Genomic DNA, 24266 nt, shown 5'->3' on the forward strand with positions numbered 1-24266 from the left:
AGGTAGCCGCTATAATCCCGCTGAAAGCTCCTCTATGTTTATCTCTATCATCTCTATTTTACCAGATAGCTAACTTTTGATTTGCCCTTACTCCTCGAGATCTTCTTCACTGTGGTTTCGCCACATTGATCAGTGGTATCAACATGCGTTCCACCACAAGGATAAACTTCTGCTCCAACAATCCTCACGACTCTGAACTTTTCACCAGGTGCTACGAAACTTGCATCAGGCGTCAGATGCTCGAGACCGTTCTTTCGGAAATCCTCCTCATCCCAGAACTCAATCTCCACCAGCATCTTGGCTGCTAAGAATTCGTCCACCTTTGTCTGGATGGGATCCTTCCATTTTCCTTCGATGAGACCTTGGAACTCACACGATGCTGAATCTGGGAAGTGTGAGGCTTTGAGTTCCTCAAACCCTTCGACTTTGTCTTTTAAGAGATGGTTGACTGCTGAGCCGAGGACGTGGCCGGCGGTGTGATAACGAGAGTACAAAAGACGTTTCTCAATATCGATTTCTGCCGTGACCGTATCGCCCTCTGCGAACTTCTTATCGGACTCAAATTTGCCAAAGTGCAAAACCTGGCCATCGCGCACGGCATCCATGCGAGCAGAGGCAACAGTGAAGTGGGCATCAGATTCGCTTCCCATCTTTCCAATATCAGATGGTTGACCTCCACCTTGAGGGTGGAATATGGTCTGCTCTGTCACAACAGCGAAATCGTCGTCAGTGCCTTGCTTAAATAGCTCACGGTTCTCATCTTCGAGGGTGTTGAAAGGGCGGATTGCTGTAACGCGTGTCGCAAGCGAGTACAGCTTCGCATTGCGCTGGAAAGCGAGAATTGTTCGCGCTGATGAGGCCATTTTTTGAAACAGATTGAAAGTAGTGAGTTGAAGATTCAGTTGAGGGAAGTGACAGAGGTACAGATATTAGAAAACGATGGAACGAGCAAGTCGCTCGAATTGCCACTGAAGTGAAAGCTCTAAAGGAACACGCTAGTGAGAATAGGGCTTAGCTACGGCAAGCTCCAGGGCAAAGGGCGCGCTGAGATTGACTACACAGGGCGTGGTTAATGCATGGAACACTGAAGAATACATTGGAACTGAATGACGGGTAACGTCAAGAAATAGCGCCAATTGATTCAACAGTATCAACTGAAGAATGAGCATTGGCTTATTAGATACTCTACATATCTGAGGTAATTGACTATTTTATTGAGTCGAGTGAGTCACCATCAAAGATAGTTCATCTTGAACGGAGCTGCAATGTAGCCTCAAATTCTGACGCTATTCTATCCATTTGTTTTGCTTTAGCCATGCTTCACATAACAGCGGCCATCTTGAAACTGGCAATTCCTTATCGCTATCCAACGCAAACCCATGGGGCGCGTCAGCAAAGATATGCAACTCGACCGGGGCGCCCTTCTTCGTGAATCCTTCCGCCAAGCGGTACGCGTTGACCACCGGCACAACAGGATCATTGTTGGAGTATACAATAAATGCAGGGGGGGCCGGAGAGCTTAGTTGAACATCTGGCTGCACAATATTGTAAAACTCTTGTTTCTCCTTGGGTGGCAGAGGCGGCTTATTCTCGATGATTTGTCGCCCGATTGCATTCGTTGAAATCGGTCCATAACCAAGGATGGCGAACTCGACTTGAGGGATTTTGGCATCAGGCGATGTCCACGCTTGGGGGTATTCTGCCAGAAGTGCAGCACCGAGATGGCCGCCTGATGAGAGACCACAAATGCTGACACCTTTTGGTGCAAGGCCGCTCTCTCCCATCATCTTCAAAGCTCGTCTCCCGTCATCCAAAGGTGCCTGTGGTCCTGTTTCGCTGTTGGGAAAACGGTGTACGAGAACAAAGGCGTAGAACCCAAGGTCATTCAGCCATTTGGCTACGGAGACACCTTCACGACCGAGCATGAGCTCGATGTAACCTCCGCCTCCGATGATGAGAATGCCGCGTCCATTGGGGTTTGTTGGACTGTAGCCCAGCAGATAAGGGCTGTGGACCTTTGTCACCACGGCTTTGTCGCCCGGTGCATCAACAACGAATGCATCGTTGACAGAAGTGCTGTCCCATAGAGACCATGATTTATCGGACCCGAACATGATTGCTTGCTGTGAAGAGGTTTGGTTCATGATGTGAGGGAGTCTAATGCTGGCTTGTGGGTGTGCGGGGATAATAACCGTGATCTCGTGATAACATCAACCCGAGATGCCGAGTGTTAAGGGCTCATGCCGAACACACTAAATTGCCAGTCACTTGGCAAGACCCGTAATAATCCTATTGATGTGGCCAATTTGTATGAAAGCCTTGCATGTATATTGTGGAAGTTAGCCAGGTCATAACTGGAGGCTCTGACAGTACGTTCATCTACATCAAGTCCATTGATTGCGATTGAGCTTCAAGAAGTAATAGAGTCATATTCATTTATGCGGATAGAGTACGAATATATTAATTCATGTAGAATGTCACTTAAGTAACTATGTACTGGCATCGAATGACAGGAATGTCGAAGCCTGACCTGCAGCCTCCTGATCCTGTGAAATGTTGTTCTGTAGCTTCTTGTTCTCCTCCTCCAGCTTATCAGCGACGTCGTCACCTTGGGCCTGTTGTGCCTCTAGTTTGAGGACGGTAGCGGTGAGCTTCAGGACCTTGTTCTTGATCTTGCCTCGCTGCAGACTATTAGCTTATACCCCTACAATTGAGAACTGAGAAACTTACCTGAAGAGCATCAGCTTCTTCTCCGGAGGCTGCATCAATAGCAGGATTGAACGCGTCTTTTTCCGCGCCATTCGCGATTTGATTGACACTGTTCAGAAAGTCGAGGTCGTCTTTCTCGACGGTAGACAGGTCGTTGGGTAGGCCACCAAGCTTCTGTAGAGCCTCTTGCTGGGCGTTGCCTGCTACGCCACCGCTGATGGACAGATCGTCGTAGGTTGATTGGGTGAAGATGGCACGTTTTGCGATGGGCTGGGCGATGCTGGTCGCCACGAGGCCAAGCAAGATGGGCATGAACTTCATGATGTTTGAGATAAGGTTTGAGTGGTGAAATACTAGGATAGATCGGATGAGATGTGAAAGTGTAATGTGATTGGAATTGGAATGGAGGAAAGATCACCGGATTCAGCATTCTTTTATAACTACCAGAGGACAAGGCTCGACGTCAAGCATTCCAGCATTTCACGTTTTCTTTCCCCTGAGAATGACCCTGTTGAAGCAGGAGGCACTGTCGCTAAGCGCTGCCTCCTGGGTACTGCTTCTATTCGCAAGACTAAGATGAAGCAAATTTGAACGGATAGCGACTGTTCCGGATATACAAAACACCATTACTAATCTGAATTGGATATTTTGGCGGATTAGACAGGTAAAATCTATATCATGGGGGAAGGCCGCAAGTTGAAACCGTTACAAGGAGGTATCTCTGTGCATCATGAACGGTTTCAGCGCGTCTCGACTGACACACTATAGCCTTTTCGGACATATCCCTGTATGTGGAAACATGAAACCCCAGAGAGCCACTCGGCGACACAATATATTGGATGGTAAACGAGAACAAGAATTAGCCAATAATTACTAGGTATACTTATATGCAAGGATATAATGATATTTGCAAATACTGATATATATATCACCTCGGTGATATCTATAATAAAAGGTTATTATAATCGACGCTTGATAGACCTTGCCTTTGTAATTAGCATCCCCCCATGCCTGTCGAGCATGGGAACTTCACCGCTTGTGACCATCAGATTGACTGGCATTCGGTGAGGTTAAGCAGGCTGGCGATCAAGCCCAATGGCATGCTCGCGAGGGTCAACGCCGAGGTAATAGGCAGAAATTGTCACTCAATGATAGAGTGGGCGATCTCCGGCTAAAGTCCGGATTGTTGCCATGCTTGATATCCTCACAAATTCCCGAAATTTCCGCCCCGAGTCTTCGCTCCTGGTTATGTCTCTGCCTCATTTACTCAACGGGAAAGATTCTGATCCCAAATTCCCGGAGCTGGATCAAAGCCCCCGATCTTACAAGGCCTGCACGGCTTGTCGGACCCGGAAAGTCAGATGTATCATCGAGGACCGGGGAGTTGCTAGGGCCTTAACAATCAATGTGGTGAAACCAAGCGTGGCATTGGCCTGGCTGTTCTCGCCATCTTGGGTCAGTGCAGTTCATTCCTGAGCAGCACTGTATATCCCAAATCCGACGCGTAAGTGTTATTTCTCTTGTCCCTAAGGGAGAAATTACTAACTTGAATTAGGCCGTTCTTTGTCAAAGGGTGTGCAATGGGATGCGCGTTGACTTTCGCGATTACTATCATGTCTTTAGGTCTACACTGATGGGAGTAAAAGCAAAGTACTGATCACACTTGTTAGCCACTGTTTGTATGCAGTCAATACATAACCGTACTAGTGATGATCCAGAAACCAGGTCCTCATCCTTCTGACCTCCCAAGCAGCTTTGCAAATTTACCCATAAAGGCCATCTTTTTCAACCGCGTCGTAACACTCTTCTTGGAAGCAGTCTTTCCGTCTTCACTATCAACCTCTTGATTTTGGTTCGCTAGTACTTCATCATCCTGTGACTGTAGGTGTTCCATGACCCAGCAGACAGCCTCTCTCACAGCGTCCGGCCTCGCCTCAATGACACCATGCCCACAGTCTGGCAGATGAACATATTTGTTGTTCTTTGAAAGCTGCAGTTGTGCCTTCTTCAGCCTTTCATCTTCCCTATCTGTTGCATCCAGCATTTGTTTTTGTATCATCAAGGTTGGACTAGCCAAGTTCTGTTCTGCTGCAAGGGCCCGATCGTACTGTATCTGCTTCCATTTGAGAGTGTTTCCTCGAATAACAACTAGCGGTTTGCTTCCTAGAATTCTCTTTTGGTATTGGCGTTGCTCGATTTTAGGGTCTATGCCTGTCTCTTGGCCTGTTTCCACGAGGACCATTCCTGCGACTTGGTAGGGTCTAGACTCGAGGAAAAGCTTGGCAAAGGTGCCGCCATATGAATGAGCCACAAGTACGTAACTGGAGGACAGCTTAGAGTTGTCCAGGTACTCTATCAATTCTGAAACGGCCTTTTCGGGGTTGATGTTGGGATCTAGCCGGTCCCAGAGGAGAATCTGGTAGACACTGAGAAGGTCTGTCAAAGGCTCCCAAGAGGCGCAGGAATCGCCTGAGCCATGGAAGCAGATGATCCACGGGAAATTTGCATTGGAAGTACCGCGCCTTCGGAAACGACTCGAGGCATTTGGCGCTGTCTCTGGCATTATGCTTGATACTGAAGAGTTGCTGATTGAGACGGTGAGCGCGCATGGTAAGCACTTGTGGGGTAATTAATTTTGGAGCTTACACTGCTGCCTACGGCCATGTTGCAAGGAACATGACTCTTAAGACACCAATGGTACAGTATTTGGACAAAAGTCTGACCCCATAGCCTATTTTACACCAAAATACTATATCTTTAAAATTAAATATTAAATTATAAAAAAAATACTATAACTATTAAAAAAAACCTATATATAGAACTTTATAAAGAAAATATTTTTTATATAGAAAGTATTTTTATAGCTATTTTATTAATAAAGTAAATAAGGCTTAAAGTTAAGAAAAATAAAAAAGTTAAAAATTACCTTCTATAATTTTTTAAGAATACCCTATAAGTCCCCTATAAGTAATTTTTAACTTTTTCTTTAACTTTAAAGCTATATATTTTTATAAGTAAAATAGTTATAAAAAAACTTTCTATATATAAAAGATTTTTCTTATAAAATACTATATAATAGATTTTATATTATTAATATAGTATTTTTATTTTATTAGATATTTAATTTTAAAAAGGTAATAAAATGGCGATTTAAGGTGAGAAAATGCCAAGTAGGGTCAGACTTTTGGCCTACTACCGTAGGTAGTGCCTGATTTGCAACAAGAGAGTAACTGACATATTCCAGGCTACCGAAAGCTTTTTACCTTAACTTGTCAGTTTCATCATCCATGCTACATGAGAACAATAAAAGATTAAAGTGAAAAATATTAAACATTTGCATTATAGCTCGATAAAAAATGACAGAAATATTGACTTACAGCATTTCCCTTTTTACTTACTACCTATCCAGAAGTTACTACTTTAATGCAAATACCCTCTAAACTGTGAGCCCTTTTTAACAGGTATTCCCTTTATATTATTTGTAAACAAGGTTGCTTATAAGCCCTACCTTTTGTGACAAAGCTGCGAAACGAAAACGTCATCATATTTGGAAGCTCAAACTATCAAAGTACATACTGTGAGAGAAAGTTACTTCTCGAACCATACTTTTAGCAACTTAAAGCTTCAGAGCAGGAGAGAAAGTCAGCATTAGACTTCAGAAATTATGTAGAGCTAATAAAAGAACTTTATTTTTAGCCTAAGCTTGCTATAAGCTCTAGACCTACGTCACTTATATAATAAGAACCCCGCACCCAACTAGGTAGCTTAACATGAAAATAATTATTCTTCTTTCCAACGTCACATCGTCGACTTCGAAAACTGTTTTCTTATATTCCTGTTATTGGTTATACCTCTCTCCTAAAGCCTCCGGAATCCACTCGACTATCTAACAACCATGGCAATAACATTCAATGTGGTTGATCATCCGGCCACTGCCTGGACAACTCCCAGCGTCAAGTCTCCCGAAGATCTGCTAAAACAGACTTCCCCTCGAGACTTTCGGCACTGCCAGCGGATTATCCAGACCTCCTTCGACAGCAATACCCTTCAGGATCAGCACATATCACCTTCTGAGAATGGATTCGTTTGGTCAGCCTATCACGCCTACAGCCAGCACCACCACCTTACGATCCGGCCTGAAGACGTTTGGTTCGCCATCCTCACGCAGATAAGCTTCTATATCAATGCTCATGCGGAAGATTTGCGCGCATTCTTCGTTGATCACGAGGGTCAGAAAGAGCTTGAGGTCGTGGGCTTGGGTACTCTAGAAAGTGCCAACTTTGGCGCTCTAGCTAAACAGATGGCGAATCTTGTCAGCAAGAACGTCAAAGATCCAGAACTAGGGTCTTGGGTCATGCCCAGTTTCTCTACCACCTCTGACACTGACCAGGTGGTTGCTTCGGTGCTTTTCATGGGCGCTATGCAGAAGTACTTCTCTTACGGATTTACTCTGACTTGCGGAATCCCTTCTGTGACGCTGCTAGGTGATATCTCAGACTGGCGAGATATTCTTGGTCGGATAGATAAGTTGGAACAACTCGGAGATGAGCCCACTCAGTTTTCCAACATGCTGCGACCGATTCTGAAAAACATGGTTCTTTCTTTTGAGCAACCTGACCATCCCGACGTTATCCGTTTTTGGAACACCATTGCAACAAGAAACCCTGTGGGCAGCGGTACTGACTACATCACAGGGTGGATCACGGCATTTTGCTTCTGGGATGATAAGGGGAAGCCCAAAAACTGTCGTGCAACGGATGTGATTGACGGGGTTTCATATCCTCGTGTGGATATTGATAGTGTACCTGTTGGGTTTGCGTCGGTGCCGGTCAAGGTCGACGACAATGGAAAAAAGTTTTCTTGTATTATGATAGCTGGATCTTTTGGCATCAAGGGCCAAAGACTCGGTGAACATGAGCAGGTTCAAACTTGGAATGATGGTTCGGCCACAAGCCAAAGTGTTGAGACATTAGAGTCCGGTCTACTCGGAATCCAACCTGTCTCCGGCTGGTTGATGTACGAGAACGAGGCTGAGAAGGAAACAAAGGCCAGAGAGGAGAAGAAGATGGCTTTGGAAAATGAGTTGGACCAAATCAACAAGTTGCCTGACTCGGATGATTGGGAAGTGACGCGCGAAAGGTTGTACAAAATGATGACTCTTGAAGGCCAGATCCAAGAGCTAGAGGCCTATTGATACGGGAAAGTCGAAGCAGGTCACCTTGGGGCCAACTGCCACGAATTCTCCGTCGCTCCGAGTCTGAGATGACGTTCGGCATGTGGGAATGGATATGTGCTCTAGGAAGTTAACAGATGGTGGTGCAGGATAAAGGTGGACGTAGCAGGGCTATTATGATATCGCGGTAGCTGAGACGCCGCTTGGATTTTGACCAAGACATCGTTGTCCAAGAGAGTAGGAGGAAAACGCTCGTTGTCATAACTGAGAGTCTAAACTACCTGTGCCCTTAACCGTTCGATTTTTCGTGACTTTTAGAGTATGCACGCTGACAGAGCTTATTCGGTATTGATTTCAGAATGTAGATTGGGGAGTTGACAGGGTATCCAGGACCGCTTAATGACTTTTACCTTGACCTAGCTCACAGACAAGAACAATAAAGGATTCAGTATTAAAAACATGAAACATTCGCATTACATTAAACTATTCATCATTCTATATCTTGTCTTTATGCGCCGAAGGATCATATCCCCATAATCTTTTCCTTTCAGGTCCCCACCACTTGGACACGGCATCCGCCTCAGCAGCCCATATCGACGCCTCCTCACCATACTTGTTCTCAACAGCAACTTCTAGCTGCTCCAGTGTCCACCTCTCGACTGCCCTACGCTCAAGGGGGTCTGTCTTGAGGTCGGTGAATCGATATTGCGTAGAGTCATCGAGAGGAATGACGATACGCCATGGTGCATCGGCAGAGGTCATGGACAACATGCTCGCGCCGCCGTTGATGATACCGAAGTTCCACGCGCGGCGGCCGTTGTGAATAGTTTTATATGGTCGGATGAGAGACTGTCCTTCGTAGTCTTGGATGAGGTCCGACGCAGCGTTTTGGTCCTTCTCGTTCAGTGATCCTGTGTTGACGAGCAGGTCAAGAATGGTGGGGAGAATAGAGAGTGATGTCGCGTTGGCGTTGTACTGCACGCGGGGAATATGGGGATGACGGAAGGTAATAGGCACGCGGAAGTTGCTAACATGCCCGTTCTCATACGTTCCGATCTTGGACTTTTGATCTTCCTTGAAAGCCTGTCCGTGGTCGCCGACGAAAACAACCAAAGTCTCGTTGGTCATGCCGTATTCGTCAAAAGTCTGGAGCAACTCGCCTAGCCAAGCATCCGTAAAGCGAACGGCGTTGAGGTAGCTGTTGAACTCCTCGTGCCAGTTCATCTTTCCGTCGGTGTTGAGATAGTCTGTAGTCTCGAATGATTTGGGGACGCCCCATGGGTGGTGAGTTGTACTGGTAAAGTGTGAGAAGAACATGCGCTTGCCCTCATCGTTAACCTTCTTGAGATAGTCTTTGACATGGCGCTTGAGTGTCGTCTCGGCGAAACCAAAGTAGTTGATCTCCTCGAGGTTGTCCTCGTCATTCTTTTCTTCCTCGAGACGCTCCCTTGTAACGGTGTGCTCAAATCCGATCTTCTTGTCGAACTTGTCCTGACGGTCGTAACCGTCGGTGATGGACTGGAAGAAGGCAGGGTACCATTGTTGTTCCAAAAAGTCCTTGGATGGCTCATCCTTCTTCATCTTGTTGAAGAGGTTCAACACTTGAGGGATACAAGGCTGGTAGCTGTCCGTCTCAGACTCCTCAAACCCATCAACAGGCATCGACCAAGAACCACAGTGAATAGCAGCCATACTCTTGAACGAAAGTGAGGATGTTGTGAAACCGCCAACGACGTTGATACCTCCGTATCCCTCTTCTGTGGTATCGTTCCACTGCGGGATGTCCACGTGTTCGAAATCTGAACCATCCTTCTTCTTCCAGTTACCCAATTTCCCTGTCAGCCTCTCGGCAACGGGACTGAGGTGTGACAGCTTAGCGTTGACGGCGTCCTCATCCTCGCCCTTGTGCGACTTGAGGATGAGCTTGTGATACTCAGAGCCCTGCTGCAGAGGGAAGAGCTCCTCTCGGTAGCTCTCCATCATGATTAGTGCCACGTGCTTGATCTTGACATCGCCGCCACTGAGGGTGTCTCGCAGGACGTCGAGAATATTGCTGTCAAGGTTGGAGATCTTCATTGGGTCCAGGACAGGGTTGTAGAAGGCATCATCAGATGAAGGCAAGACACAGCCGTTGCTGGTTGTTGCTGGGGCTTCTTCGGTGGTGTTGGCTTTGGGTTCCTTGGGAATCCATTTGTGGAAACCAGAGGGGATATCGGTAGGAAGCCACTCGGGTGTCGTTTCTCGGTATTTGCGGGCAGCTTCACTGTCGCTGCCGGGTGTCCAGCCAGGGAAATGCGCACTAGGGGCTTCCCACTTATCCTCAGTAATAAGAGCTGTCAGAGGCCAGTTACCGATAACAGCATTGCAGACGTTGGAAGGTGACTTGAACATGTCGAGCATAGCCAAGGGAAGTGTCATGGACATCATGGTGTAAGGCGCAACAGGTCGGAAAGTAGTGGTTAGGACAAGAAAGACAGCCACGATAGCGAGAATGACCAATGTGCGAGGCTTGGTTCGAGTCTCTTCGCGAGGCTCCTCTTGAATAAGATGGGCGCCTTCTTTGGCATTCTCAACATCGTCAAATTCGCTGCCAGAGTCGTATGGGCTTGTGCCTGGAGTATGTTGAGGGGATCGACGGGTTTTGTTTCGGATCGACTGCCACACTAGAACAATTGTTAGCAATTGACGTAGCCGATTGAATCGAGGTCCACAAACCATGCACGACTGGTGTTCCAACCGTTGTGATGAGGGATCCCACAGCCCTGTAAATATACCACTTTGCAAACCATGCAACAACAATAATGATTGCACCCGACGCAAGCACAGAGTTGATGCCGCTAAGCAAGATCTTCATGCCCTTGGCATCGCCAGCATAGCTTCTTGCCTCTGACCACTTGACTTCGTTACCCGTCGAGTAGAAGAAACCGAGCTGCGAGGCCGATGCGCCGAGGAGAACAAACGAAAAGATGCATCCCAAAACGCATGCGCCGACCGAAAAGACACCCTTTTGTTGTCGCAGCGCCAGGCGCGATATGTAGATAATGAATAGGTCGGGAAGTAGCAGCGATGGCAAGAAGAGGACGAAAGCTCCGGGCGAGACGGTCTTGGCATGGATGGAAAGGTGGACCAGTTTCGTGAAGATGAGTGAAACGAAAATTGTCGAGAAACAAAAGGGAACGAGTGTCGCAAACATGTTGAAGGCTGGTGCTGGTGGGCTGCCTACTATCCCACTTGCTGCGAGAGCAGAGTACAAAAATCGTGACAAAATGCTAAGAGATAGAAAAAAGAGACGACTGGAATGAGATGTTAATTAGTAGAACTTGCTGTAGAACCAGAGGAGCCGAAAGAATAATACTTCAGGTCCCAAGGAAAAAAGACAGAGCAGGGAAAATGAAATAATAAAAAAAGGGTCATGGGAAAGGGACCAGGGAGAGGCTTCAAGTCATTAAAAGAGATCTGTCTCTGTCTCGAATCTCTACTCGGTAGCATTATTATTATTATGGATGCCCCTAAACTTGTTGCTTTTGCGCTAGGTGATTTAAAAACAGCAACTGCTCGCGTGGTGTGTCCAGTCCAGTCGAGTCTTGTCCAGGCGTCAGCCCAGTTAGTTGACCATCAGCTTGAATTGCCCAAAGACTCAGCCTGGTAGACTGGTAGACTGGTAGACTGGGTACTTCTGTACGAGGGCAGCAATACGTGTACCCCAGATCACTTGGTCATTAACTGGTTATAGAAAGACTCACCCCTCTCCCTGTGTCTGCTGTGTACATTGGTACTAGGGTTAGAACCAGCCAGTTAGTTGATCGAGTGGCGGTTTCAAGCCTCGTATTTTTTCCTCTTACTGTCTCTTTCTTGCAGATTGAACGGTTCCGACTAACCGAGATGCTCACTGCATGATTGTTTCTTTGGTCATTAAAATCTTCTAATTGGTCAGTAAAGGGGATAGCAGTTAAATTGCACGCCACGGTGGAGCGGCACAGGAAAAGCCTTGCTAAAACTAGAGGGATCCAAGCCAGGTTTAACTGGTAGGGTTGTACTCTGTCTACAACGAAGAAACGACTGGAATGAAGATCACAAGACTGTTTCTCTGGCTGGTAAAACTGGTCAGTCTTAATTTCTTCTTCTCGTGTATTCTCAATTTCGTAAAGGGGGACCGACGGTGGATAGAAATGGCGTCTTGAGGCGCTCAATAGCGTGGGTTTATTTTCTATCACCCTGCGTCAATGCCCCGTGGATCACAGCTCGTACAACGAAACGAAAGAGGACGAGTAAAATTACCCATGATCCTTCCAGCCCGACTGTCGAATTTCCATTGGAATTTTCAGCCTTTTGCTTACTTTTCCCCAGAAAAACGAATGAAACCCTGCTCTTCCCGTGCAAAAAGTCCATCGTTATGCCCCCTTTTGCTGACAGGGGGGTCTGTCAGACCAGGCTGTCAACGAAGCCGCTTAGCCGGATTTTGCTTCAGTGGCCCCATTAAATTTCGTAAACACGGTCGAACCATTCAAGTTGACTGGAGCCAGTTAAGCTAGAACTAGACTTCGCCTCGGAGGAAGAAAGGAGACGAGAGGGAGTGAGCATGTGAGGCATTTCTCTATTGTAGCTACTTGCTTATGATGCAGTACGGGCAAACAAACGCTGCTTTCTTCATGTTACCCCTGAGAATAGCGGTCGATCGATCTCTTGGCAGCGGGGTTGACGCTAATTAACAACGGACTTGTTTCTGTGATGGTGATACAGGGAGGCTAGTACCAATTGTTTGTTCAACAGTTCCATGTCCCAAGGCGCTTTACTTCGGTCAAGGTTGCGGATGAGGTCTTCTCTGACGATGAATCTCTATGCTTACTGCTGACGGACAAGGATCGCACCGCACTGACTTTTTTTTTTTCGCCGAAGGATAAATGAAGGAATCGCCGACTCAGCTAGACAGAATCGATTTGTTGACTGTTTTTGCTGGCCAGCCATAGCGAGTTATTCCAGGCCTTACAGCCACAAACTCTACAACGGCCAATATCCATGGTGACCAGTAAAGCTTAACTTTCCGTAACGCTTAGTAGGCGCCACAAACAAAGACTGGACAGGTTAGACATGTTGTTGATGAGAAAAGGCAAAAATACAATAATTTTACATCATTAATTCTGGCTCTTACCCTGTACCGCAAAGGAAAAAAACTTGGCAGGCACAGGAGAAGACATTGCAGGTCCATAGGCAGGGAAGGGATGGCAGGGTGACACAGCCTACTACATGTAAGGCCTAGATTAGCCATACGAGAAGTAGGATTGAACCGCTGTAACCGAGAGTGGTCAGAACCCGGCTTGACCACCCACTAATCTAACATGCCAAACTCTGACTAGGTCCTCAGAGAACATCAATTCTAGACTTGATGATGATTTGGCTAGATTCAGTGGCTTATGCATAAATTGACAAGTTGGCATAAACGCCGCACCAAATCATCTCCATTTTTAAAATGCTACAACAAGGAAAAGAGAAACTGGTGTCATTCAAGGGTAGGTAGGCAGAGAATAATAGATGGCTGTATCAACGATTCTACCTGCCACTCCTGGAAACGAAAGCAAACCAACCCTCACAAGTTTGGTAAACGGCGCGTCATCGTCTTCTGTAATGAAGACTGGCCTTTCCTCTTTTACCCCAGATTTTACCTCGTTTGGGATCTGCGGCACCGCGATGGACGTAAATAGCCACCGCGGCGTCAGTCATCGGCTAGAATGGGCTAGCTTAAAGCTTTTCCCAGCCACTGCTGTTTGGCCCGACAAGTTTTATGTGGGAGAGTAAGAGAGGCGATCGACCGTCAGATGTAGTTGGTGATTTGGAACTGTGTTGAGCGTGATACGAGTCGCTGTGTTGGGAATTGCCGTGTCGGTACGTGGCTTCACACCTTCCACGGCAACGCCTACCGTTTGACGTGACGGGAAACAAGATCTAGACTAGGTTTCTGCTTAAATGGACGGGAAATGTGAATGACTCAAAAGAGAAAACCGATAACTTAATGTTAAACCCGGGCTGTCACATTCGAGAACGGTGGCTGTCTGCCTCGTTAGACTTCGCAGACCAGCCATTCAGTTATCTTGATTGGATTAACGACAGTTCTTTGAAAGCCTAATGGGTTATAGTTCTAGAATCACAGTTTTCACAGATAATCAGACCCATCGATGATGCCGGTGAAGAACCTCTTCACAATGCCCGAGGAGCCTGCATGAACCTTTTTGTGATCCCGCAAGACCCCGGCGGTCCAGATCGTCGGGAAGTATACAGTTTTTATTCCCGAAACTCAATTCGCAGTACAACTCCACGCATACTATCCAAACCTCCAGGTAGAATATCGATGCTCATAGAGGTAACTCAGCTATGGTCAACCTCAGGTGGGATTGAGTAAACCGGGCGCAAATTATGCGACTGAGTCCCAATCTACAAGGGCAGCATAAAAAGATGATAGTTTGTCGCACTTCATCATACATCAACATATGAAAGTAACGAATATACGGTTGAAATCTCAAATGTGACAAATGGCAATCTCGATGTGGAGTTATGATTGTTTCTCATGGACTGGTCTTTCCAACGGTCTCTTCCTCGATTCCGTAGGTTAAGTGGTTTCCCACAGCATTCGTGCTTTCTGTCTTGACGTAGAACCTTAAAAACCCATATAGCTTTATCGATATTAGGAACCGCAAGTTCCGCGTGGTAGACTCGGGCAACGAGCCGTACTCCACAACTTCTCTTAGCTTTGTCGGAAAAGCTATAGCTTCTATCCCCAAGAAGACTGAAGAAACGGCGAACAGATATATCAATATTGCAGGTGTCACTACGATATAAAACGAGGTTCTGAGGATTCTTGAACAAGTTACTGGAGATAAGTTCGATGTCTCGCATGCCAGTGGTGCCGAGATAGACAAGATTGGCGATGACAAGATTTCCAATGGAGACTTTAGTGCTTTTGGAAACTATTTGGAGCAGTTCTTGTTTACTGATGGCGCCGGGAACGTGTTGAAGGGTTATGGGGATGCTATTGGGCTCCTTGGGCGCAAGGAGGAGAGTCTAGAGGGTGTTATCAAGAGTGTTTTAGCTGGGGTCGAATGAGCATCGAGGTTTATATGCACCTCGATGCCATCTTCAAAAGACTTGACAAGAAGTTGGCAGCGACCTGTCTAGGTTAATCAATAGCGTCGATAACTATAACTCCCTTCACGAGTCTTGTGTATGTCACTTCTGTTTACCAAGGTGAGGCCTGAGTGTAGAACTGTTGGTTGTAATCTGCAATCTTTTCATTTCGTTTTAACTCGTTCAATAATCCCTTGGGAATAAAACAAAGGAAATCTTAATGCGCCGTTCCCATCTATAATGCCAACCTGGTATGCCACCCAATGCGATTATGTACATAATTAATGAGCCCTTCAATGGATCTTCTCGTTTAATGTCCGGCAGCCTGCTTCTTAGCTGCAAGTCTGCGCTCCTCAGCGGCTACCATGTCTATTTCAGTGTTAGTATGTAAAACGTCTCCAGTACTTTGCTGATTTGAGTCGATAACTTACCCTTCCAGAGGTCCTGGCCTTCGTAATCTTCCTTGTGAACCTTCTGCTCAATGACCTTGGTAGGATCATTGGGGTCGACCATTCTGATGGTCTGGAACCTGCTGTCGCCATTCTTCAGATCTCTCATCTCAAAGATAGCAGACACCAACAACACAGCCAGCGTCAAGCCCTGGGCATAGACACGAGCTTGCACAACCTTGTTGGCAGTGTTCATAGGTTGTCGGCTCACGATGGCGAAAGCGATGCCCATGGACGCCAACCAAGACGCGAAAACAATCTGGTAACGGTTCTCCTTGGAGTAGGTCTTGAAACGCTCGTATGCTGACTCATTCTCGCGGATGAGATCTGCTGTGCGGGCTGCTTGGTCCCTGTATGTGCGCTTAGGGTCCTGAGCGATCTGATAGGCGATACTCCATCGCTCCGCATTGACGATGGCACCAAATGTGCCAGTTGAAGTGACGAGGAAGGCTCGGAAGGGAAGGGTCAAGCCTCGGAATGAGGGATAACGCTTGGAAGCGACGTAGACGCCTGCAAGACCAAGACCGGTGAATAAAGTACCACCAATGACACCGCCCTTGAGAACCTCGGCATAGTGAGCCTCTTCTTCGTCCTTGGTGAGAATCTTCATGATTGCTGATAAGAGATAAGAGATAAAGATAAGATAAGAGTGTGAAGGATGTGTGGAGTGCACAAGTCTGTTTGATGCTGTTTAATGTCTGAATGTTTCCACCACCACTGGCAACCAAGATATATATAACGGGATTTTGTCTGCAATTTTTCAATTTCTGGAGCCGGGCAAAGCCGTGTCAAATTGGATTCCTCATGTCATCTTGTCGCATGATTTTTCAGCTCCCGGGATGCTTATGCCGCAGCGAAACCCGCAGCCCAAGTGCCGCATACGCCGCAATTCTTCTCCATACGGCTCCGCCCGAAACGCCGCTGGTACGATATTATGCCGCGCCGCATCGCCGCCATCTAGCCGCATGATTCAAGATCTGTTGTAAGAATTTTCGTCCATGTTTTTGGAGACATTTTCGAGTTTCGATAAAGTTTTGATCAGAGTCATCTTTTCCTAAATCATGAACAGACAGGCCGTGATCTACCTCTGGAAAGATGTGCAGGGCTATATAAGGTTTTCCATGATATCAGATTCCAAGGACGTGTGGCTACTTCCATGGCAAGGAACCATCACCTATCTTGATCAACACGGAGGGTTGACAAGGACAAGTTGGAGAGGAGACAACGCTTGTCTTATATAATTTTCCTGTAACAGCCATACCTCTATGGACACATTGTCCAGCCCCCTTGCTCAGGAATCAGCGACAGCCGGAGTGTCGCATTTCGCTTCCTACCCCAGATCTGAGACTGTTTCCACCTGTGACGCTTAAAGCAGTAGCACCATAATAGGTTGTTGTGGGATTCCCAATATTGTGTCAGGATAGAATTAGTCTGTAAGTTGTCTATGAATCTCAGCTCGGCACGATCTTCTCCATTACCCATAAGATTGCCAACCCAACGAACTGTTGCCTCATAAGCTCCACAATCATGGGGCTTCACAAGTGCCGAGAGGCGATGACCTTGCCGAATTCACTAATGTCAATGTTTTACAACAGGCAGGGCAAAAGAAAAAGGCCCTACGTCATATCACGGATGCTTACCTTAATAAGCACAAGCATGGGCATGCACTGGGTTATCGAACTTAAAAATCTTCCAAGGATTGATAGACGACGTCAAGTCATTGCAACAATGTAACCTCAATATAGTAGATCGTGAGCCTGTTACAGTCATTTTTTGTAGAGTGTTTGCCAATAGAAAGGGAGGGATTGGCACATTGAATTTGTCAATACTGGTGTCATGAGTATTCATGACATGAGCATTTCTCGCCGGACTAACAATAATAGTATATATGAGAAACGAAAGATTAGATATGCGTCGAAGTAGCAAGGTAGACTTCACAGATTTGAAATAGTGTAAACTCCAGTTATTGATAAAGACTTATGTTGAATGTCATCAGGGTACCAGAAAAGTTGGCCGCCAGGAGAATAATATACTAAATTACTAGGCCACTTTATGCTACTTCGACTATACTTCTCAGGATATTTATCTTTGCCGGCTAGAGCTTAAAGGCCAATTCTTCTGCTTCTCATTATCTAGAATGTCAAAACGGGAGTACCGCACACAAATTTCGCTGACATAATTTTACCGAATAATTTAAGCGATGGTTAACTGAATTATGCATGCAGCTTTATAAAATCTTACGAGGTTACCAGCCGCGTTTATTTCCCCCGCATCAACATTGAGATAACGCTGAGTTGAAGATGACTACACAGACTATCACTGAAGCTCCCTTTGAGTCTATCTCCCTTGAGGATAGAAACGGAAATTACAATGCAACAGAACAGCAGGAGAACCGCCGAGCGAGACGTGTTTTTGAAGCTGATCCCGCTTTCACGACAACTCTGGCTACAAGGCGAATGATCATTGCTTTGTTGGTATGCGCCAACACTGTGCAGGTGAGCTATGTGCCTGTCGAGAGAAAATAAATTGTGTCGAACGTATACTGAAGTACTATTAAGTTTGTCTCTAATGCAGTTACTATTGCCGGCGGTCTCGCACTGAGCAAAGACCTTGGACGTGAATCTGGTCCCGGGAAGGCCAACTGGATGGTAGCATCGTACCCGTGAGCCACGCCGTCAACGAACAAGATTTGATCATGTACTTAACCTTCCCAGACTCACACAAGGCGCATTCGTGCTAGTGACAGGCCGTCTTGGCGCGATCTATGGCCATAAACAACTAAGTCTTCTTGGATGCGCAATCTTTACCCTATTCTCGTTTGTCAACGCTTTCACCAAGACATATGACTCTTTCATTGCTATGCGCGCTCTGACAGGTGTAGGTGGCGGTGTTTTCATGCCCAACGCTGTGTCTATAATCACTACTATGGTTCCCCCTGGTCAATCGCGGAATGTCGTCTTGGGCTTTTTTGCAGCGTCACCCCCTTTGGGTGGTATGTTTGGCGCACTGATTACTGGTGTCTTCATGGACCAGGCTGATTGGATGTGGCTGTTTATCCTCATGTGCGTCGCCTCTCTGGAAACATTGGATAATGACTGACATTCACCAGTGCAGGTGTTTCCGCGTTGATACTGGCCTGGTTGGCTTGGCTCATGCCTAAAGAGACCCCGGTTGACAAAGGAGGGCATATTGATGTTCCCGGCATTTTCATGGGGCTGGGGAGCCTTTTACTATTCAATGTCGTATGCAACCAAGCACCTTCAGTCGGATGGAATACTCCTTATGAAATCGCTTTGATCATCCTATCGGTGCTCCTCTTTGCCGCATTTCTTACATGGGAGAAACGGTATGCCAAAGACCCCATTATGCCACTTACCATATTTCAGGCCCCGACATTTCTCGCTCTGATTTTTGTTGTTTTGCTGAGCTACATGGCCTTTGGCATTGGCATATGGTATTCAGTGGCATGGCAACAGATTCTACGTGGTGTTTCTCTCACCCAAACAGGCCTACATTTCATTCCATTTGGGCTTAGTTCCATCCTTGCCGTGTTCGTTGCAGCATGGCTTATCCCACGTGTTGCGGCACAATGGATTATGGCCATAGGTGTAGGTCTCAGAGAGGATAATAGAAAGACAATACTGACAGGTTTCTAGGTGTTAGTCACGTTTGTTGGGAACATTCTTTTGGCAACCATGCCTGTCCAGCAGACATTTTGGGCACAGTTATTTCCCGCTATGGTTCTGTATGGCTTCTGTCCAGATCTTGTCTACGTTGCCGCGCAAGTGATTGCCAGTAACAGCGTCAGTCGTCGCCAACAAGGCATAGCCAGCAGTCTTATCGGAACACTTAATCTTTACGGCAACAGTCTGGGTCAAGGATTTGCAGGAACGATTGAGACAGAAGTCGGGACAAACAATGACGATGAGGTGAGAGGATATAGGGCAGCTTTGTATTTTGCGGCCGGTTTAGCGTTGTTGGGATTGGCTCTTGATGTCGTGTTTGTCAGGCTGCCCAAGGACCAACGTGAGGGATGGGATGATCCGTCTGAAGAAGATGAGCAAGGGATTGATGGTGTGACTACAGCCATTGAGGTTGAACGCTCTGTGTAGTATGTTGACCGAAACAAGACTTGAGTCAGGGTTAGTTGGCACAACGCATTAACAACGTCTTTGGTATATGACCAGGGACATGTGCAATCATGGTGTAACATCGATCTTTGGTTCGATTAGCGACTTAGCAATTAAGCAGAATCCCAGTGCTCGGACAAGACGAAGATGCAAGTTGCAAGTTTATTTATGGGAAAGCTACTAGCTCCTGATCTGGCGGGTGATATGTTCTAGCTGTTTCATATTCTTCTTTTTTGGTCGGAAGATTAAGATTGAAGTGCTTGCAGACGCTGAGATCATGCTCTGGCAGCGCTAGAGGACGTCAAACTTCAAAGCTCTACTTTTCTGACGACGAACGGAGGCCCAAGCTCCTGTTGTAGACAACTAGCACGCGGCAGCTCCGTATTGTTGTATAATCACAAATGGCTTTCTGAAAAGGTTCATGTTTGCTGTCTGTGTCGTGATTTAGGTAGGTTAAGATTTGGAATGCTGGTCTGTTAATATTTGCATTATACCATGAAAAAGGAAACAATTGCGACGTATTATTGAATATAGCATGATAAAATTTGACAAGCTGAATCGATCTAGGTCCATGCGTTAGCTATGATTGGGCGCCTTAAAGTAGAATATGACTTGAAACAGCATCTTATTTCACTAAAAAGCATGGACATTTAATGCCCTGCAAAGCACATTATTTTTATAAAACATCCAGTTCGTGCCTTTATCTTATGCTGTCTGTTTCTCCGTAAATCTTTTAATTGCTTCTTAAATTTTGTCAAACAAAATGCGTTTCCCATTAGACTTCAGCTTGATGCTGTCAAGAAAGAGAAGAAGCGAACAACAGCAGAGCACAGATCTTTCAGACCACCAGGTTCATGATGAAAGAACACCTGAACAGATCGACACATGGTGCAAATCCACATCCTTGACCAAAAATGGCAACGAAATTATGTTTCCCAACCAGGGCGATACCTGGCACGCCGGAGAAACGCAGGGCTTTGGCTGGACGGGCGGCATTCATATCGACGATAATCAGAGTCAGACCTTTAGCCTGGAGGTCAGGGCATTTGGCTCGAGTGATGACTCCCAAGCCGTTCAAATATTTGGTAGGAACCTCTTTCAACCTCTTGGTAATTATGCCAATTTGCTAACGTGGCATAGCCAACGAAACCTTCCACTATCCCTCTACCAACTGGCAAGTCTGGAACAAAGAATGTCCAGACACGTATATCTCATACTACTGGACAATACCCAAAGACTTTAAAACCGGAGACACCAAATTCGTGGCCACGCTTCTCAATACGACTGATCCGGAGAACGAAACCACCTTGACGAGTAGTTTCTTCTACATCGACTCAAAACCCGTTGATGTATCTATAGAGGCGTCTGTAGCGAGTCCATCTACGATACCAGCAGCAGTCACACCATCCTTGGTCCACAGCACTTCCGCTCCAGCACCGACCGCCACAATAGAAGCAGCAGCTAGCGATCAAATCACAACAGTAGAACCACAGGGCGGACTTTCCGTCCAGGCAAAAGCAGGCATTGGCGCAGGCGTCGGTGTACTGGGACTCATGCTTCTCCTCGCTGGCTTGTTGTTCTACTATTACAGAAAGCGCAAAAATAGAGGTGTATCAGAAAAGGGTTTCATTACACCATCTTTGGAAACCAGGATGGCGAGACCACGCATCTCAGAAGGAGGCAACAGCGAGATACAACGTGCGAGAGTAAGGGAGTCGGAAGACGTCCCCGGAAGTCCCTTATACAGGACAGACACACAGCGGAACAGCCATCGACGAAGTATCAGGATAGTGTACGAACCAAATCAGGATCCCATTGGGTTGCCGGCCGACTTTTCGATGTGGTCACCTAAGACTTCACAGGATGAACTGAAAAGATAATTCATGGTATGAATGATAATAAGTAATGAGTAATTAGTAATGATATAACCCTCATGTTTTTTCAACGGATTTGTTACTTGCACGCAGTTATGATTTCAGTTTGACTCAACGACATGATTGCCGATCAGACAATTGTATCTTTCCTATCGAGCTCTGTGTTAATCATATTGATGACTGTTTGCTCTTTTACTTGGTAAATGGAAGACTCATGCTTGGGCCTGGATATATCTTCGTACTGCAGTGAAATTCATCGTGTTACTATTCTCTGCATACGTAGATGACTGCAGGCACTGATAAAGATGGATGGCTATTTTCATTAAGATCTTGTAGTTATCACTTCGCGTCTTTTCAAGAGAGTCTCAAGGGCGAGATAGTATAGTGATAGACATCCTTTCAAAAGATTAAATCACAAAGAAGGCGATGAATGCTGTATAAGGTGATGTTTCATGTCATGTATGTGATTGTATGTATATCTATCCCACCCGTCTAGATATTGAGTATTAGATATTATTGCCACCAACTCTAGAGCCCATTAATCCGTCATCCATAAAATCGTCCATCGCTTAAGGGAGAGAAGCAGGGGCGTACTTCTGGTCAGGCTTGACAACCTTGCCACCAGCAAGCTGCTTGTCGGTGTAGCTGGGGTAAACGATCTGCTTCTTGCTGCTGACAACAGACAGAGTGGTGAAACCGTTGGCGGCACCGAACTGACCGCTCCAGCCAGAGGTGATGGTGAAAGTGCCGCACTTGGCAGGGCCGCCGTTGGCCTGAGAGGCACTCTTGGAAGCCTTGACGACGTACTTGCAGGGAGTAGCGGCACCGCTACCGGTGTTGATCTTGAAGTTCCAGGTGCAAGTGGTATCGGGCTTATCGCATGTTCGCTGCATGGACTGAATAGTCCACATAGGAGCAGCGGCCATCATGGAGACGGCGTCGAGGGGAGCAGAAGGAGCAGCGACAGCGCCAGTGGCGGCAGCGACAGCGAAGAGAGAGGTGGTGAACTTCATTTTGATGGTGGTTGGTTGTTTGTGTGTGTGGGAGAATTGGAGAGAGTTGTTTGTTGGAGTTGGAAGAGTGTTTGGTAGTTGAGATGCTTGAGAAGATGAGATGATTGATGATGAGAATATTGGATATCGCAGGTTGATCACAAAGTCTTTATAGAAGTTTAGAGAATAGTATTAATAGACATGACTTCACCAAACCGGCACTTCGGCTTCATGCTGTGATGTTGAAATGGTCTAAGCGCATGGAGATACGATAATGAACTAGTGCTACGTAGCAGTAGAGAGAGTCGGTCAATTGATGGTCACTACTAGTCTCAAGCCCAGAACGATCCAGAGTTGGTGACAAATAAAGCAAGACAGTGTACCGCGATTTTCAGCGGTCAATCTTTACCCTTCTTTTAGTCAATGCAATCATATTTCCCCAAGACCTGGAGATCCCCGAAGACCTCGGCTGACATAACTAATCTACACAAGGTTAGTTGACTGTCATCCACCAACCAGAGGGTTGGTTATTCTTGGATATCGCACTACTGGGCTTTACCCCTGCGCATTTCATGCTTAAAGCAGTTAAGCGGTTCTTTCGATACGAGACTGAGTGCCGATTTAATTGAGTCTTGTCCCTGCATTTCAATGCCACGCCGGAATAGTCGAAGCAACGTCGTATAGCACAGCCGCTTAGACCACAATGCCCATCACAACTTAAAACATTTTCCACGACGTCATATAACGACGCTGAATTAAGCCCACGTGGATGACTTTGGCATCAACTTGTGTTATGCAGTGATTTGCAATGCGCCATGGCAACTTCTATGCTGCTCTTGTTTGGATCGTGGTTCATCAACTCGTCAGTCGTTGAACACGTTTCACTGGAAAGACAGCATTGGCAGTCACCACCGAATGCAGGCCTTTGAACGAGAAACCTATACTGTATTCAAAACCCAGTCTACACATTCATCTTGACTTGTGTGATGCACCTGACTAAACGATCATGTTTTTATGCTTGAGAGCGCTATCAACGACCCTCGAAATTCGCCCCATTCTGCAGAGGTCTATATCTGCAGATCCTCGCAGCAGCTTCCTGATAAGCGAGGAAAGTGGAGCGTGCCACAATACGAGGGTACTTTTGGATTCCAAGGGTCGATATCTAGCCTTTCCGAATAGGTTCTCATTCCAGCACATCGAAATTTCGAAGCTTCATCTGACTCGAGAAACCAGACGCACTCCTTAGGAGCTGTACTTGTTCTAGGCTGATAATATGATTGATGTCTATGACCCTATCGATTTCGCGGATCACCTAACCCTTAGTACATCTCAACAGAGCATTCTTGAGTATGTTTGTCAGATGGCCAGACTAACTAACTCACTGTTCTCCCCCCATGATCTTCGAGGGGTTAATCTATGGATCTCCATGCCATCAGTGCGGCTTCTCTAAATCCTTCTAGAAGGGATGAGAGTCTCAAGAGCGACATCACTATCAGATCGCTCATCCCCTGTACGATACGTGACTTCGATCATGTCGCCCACCCGCTTTTATAAGATTGGCAGAATACCACCTGCATTAACAAATTAGTTGGCTGATCAACCGACGCCAAACGGGAGCACGGGTGAACGTACCAATGTTAAGACAAAAAAACTTCAATATTGTAGGAAACCAGACACAAGCAGCGACCAGTTGCACAAAGCTCCGGTTTAATATGTGTATACCGCTCTCGCCATCCTCTTTACCGTCCCATAGCACTTCCAGGAAGTATTGGAATTCGTTGACGCCAATGACATCCATCATCATGGAGAGGGCTTCCATAGAA

The 24266-nt window shown here is 46.3% G+C and overlaps 11 protein-coding genes across 11 annotated transcripts; 4 read left to right on the forward strand and 7 right to left on the reverse strand.

Moving 5' to 3' along the window:
* Positions 1-53: 53 nt before the first annotated feature.
* Positions 54-863, reverse strand: FSST1_008209 (alanine--tRNA ligase; the record flags this gene model as incomplete). Its single annotated transcript, XM_083225069.1, has 1 exon — positions 54-863. One exon carries the CDS (start codon positions 861-863, stop codon positions 54-56), a length of 810 nt encoding a protein of 269 aa, XP_083084170.1.
* Positions 864-1286: 423 nt separating this feature from the next.
* Positions 1287-2144, reverse strand: FSST1_008210 (Alpha/Beta hydrolase protein; the record flags this gene model as incomplete). The annotated part of the gene is made up of 1 exon (XM_083225070.1): positions 1287-2144. One exon carries the CDS (start codon positions 2142-2144, stop codon positions 1287-1289), a length of 858 nt encoding a protein of 285 aa, XP_083084171.1.
* A 345-nt stretch (positions 2145-2489) lies between these two features.
* Positions 2490-3030, reverse strand: FSST1_008211 (uncharacterized protein; the record flags this gene model as incomplete). Its single annotated transcript, XM_083225071.1, has 2 exons — positions 2490-2681; positions 2731-3030. The coding sequence occupies 2 exons, from the start codon at positions 3028-3030 to the stop codon at positions 2490-2492; spliced, it is 492 nt and encodes a 163-aa protein (XP_083084172.1).
* Positions 3031-4438: 1408 nt separating this feature from the next.
* Positions 4439-5272, reverse strand: FSST1_008212 (Alpha/Beta hydrolase protein; the record flags this gene model as incomplete). Its single annotated transcript, XM_083225072.1, has 1 exon — positions 4439-5272. The coding sequence occupies one exon, from the start codon at positions 5270-5272 to the stop codon at positions 4439-4441; it is 834 nt and encodes a 277-aa protein (XP_083084173.1).
* Positions 5273-6604: 1332 nt separating this feature from the next.
* FSST1_008213 (DUF4419 domain-containing protein) lies at positions 6605-7903 on the forward strand (the record flags this gene model as incomplete). Its single annotated transcript, XM_083225074.1, has 1 exon — positions 6605-7903. The coding sequence occupies one exon, from the start codon at positions 6605-6607 to the stop codon at positions 7901-7903; it is 1299 nt and encodes a 432-aa protein (XP_083084174.1).
* A 474-nt stretch (positions 7904-8377) lies between these two features.
* Positions 8378-11075, reverse strand: FSST1_008214 (alkaline-phosphatase-like protein; the record flags this gene model as incomplete). Its single annotated transcript, XM_083225075.1, has 2 exons — positions 8378-10545; positions 10598-11075. 2 exons carry the CDS (start codon positions 11073-11075, stop codon positions 8378-8380), a joined length of 2646 nt encoding a protein of 881 aa, XP_083084175.1.
* Positions 11076-14418: 3343 nt separating this feature from the next.
* FSST1_008215 (uncharacterized protein) lies at positions 14419-14977 on the forward strand (the record flags this gene model as incomplete). The annotated part of the gene is made up of 3 exons (XM_083225076.1): positions 14419-14478; positions 14528-14696; positions 14742-14977. The coding sequence occupies 3 exons, from the start codon at positions 14419-14421 to the stop codon at positions 14975-14977; spliced, it is 465 nt and encodes a 154-aa protein (XP_083084176.1).
* A 331-nt stretch (positions 14978-15308) lies between these two features.
* FSST1_008216 (HIG1 domain-containing protein) lies at positions 15309-16057 on the reverse strand (the record flags this gene model as incomplete). The annotated part of the gene is made up of 2 exons (XM_083225077.1): positions 15309-15367; positions 15430-16057. 2 exons carry the CDS (start codon positions 16055-16057, stop codon positions 15309-15311), a joined length of 687 nt encoding a protein of 228 aa, XP_083084177.1.
* Positions 16058-17747: 1690 nt separating this feature from the next.
* On the forward strand, positions 17748-19559 carry FSST1_008217 (major facilitator superfamily domain-containing protein; the record flags this gene model as incomplete). The annotated part of the gene is made up of 5 exons (XM_083225078.1): positions 17748-17942; positions 18006-18109; positions 18162-18509; positions 18557-19055; positions 19104-19559. 5 exons carry the CDS (start codon positions 17748-17750, stop codon positions 19557-19559), a joined length of 1602 nt encoding a protein of 533 aa, XP_083084178.1.
* A 781-nt stretch (positions 19560-20340) lies between these two features.
* FSST1_008218 (uncharacterized protein) lies at positions 20341-21457 on the forward strand (the record flags this gene model as incomplete). The annotated part of the gene is made up of 2 exons (XM_083225079.1): positions 20341-20662; positions 20718-21457. 2 exons carry the CDS (start codon positions 20341-20343, stop codon positions 21455-21457), a joined length of 1062 nt encoding a protein of 353 aa, XP_083084179.1.
* A 563-nt stretch (positions 21458-22020) lies between these two features.
* FSST1_008219 (uncharacterized protein) lies at positions 22021-22464 on the reverse strand (the record flags this gene model as incomplete). Its single annotated transcript, XM_083225080.1, has 1 exon — positions 22021-22464. One exon carries the CDS (start codon positions 22462-22464, stop codon positions 22021-22023), a length of 444 nt encoding a protein of 147 aa, XP_083084180.1.
* Between the last annotated feature and the right edge of the window lie 1802 nt (positions 22465-24266).

The sequence above is a fragment of the Fusarium sambucinum genome, chromosome II (genome assembly GCF_050947815.1).
Source record: "Fusarium sambucinum isolate potato_lamoka chromosome II, whole genome shotgun sequence".
Classification (NCBI taxonomy): Eukaryota; Fungi; Ascomycota; class Sordariomycetes; order Hypocreales; family Nectriaceae; genus Fusarium; species Fusarium sambucinum.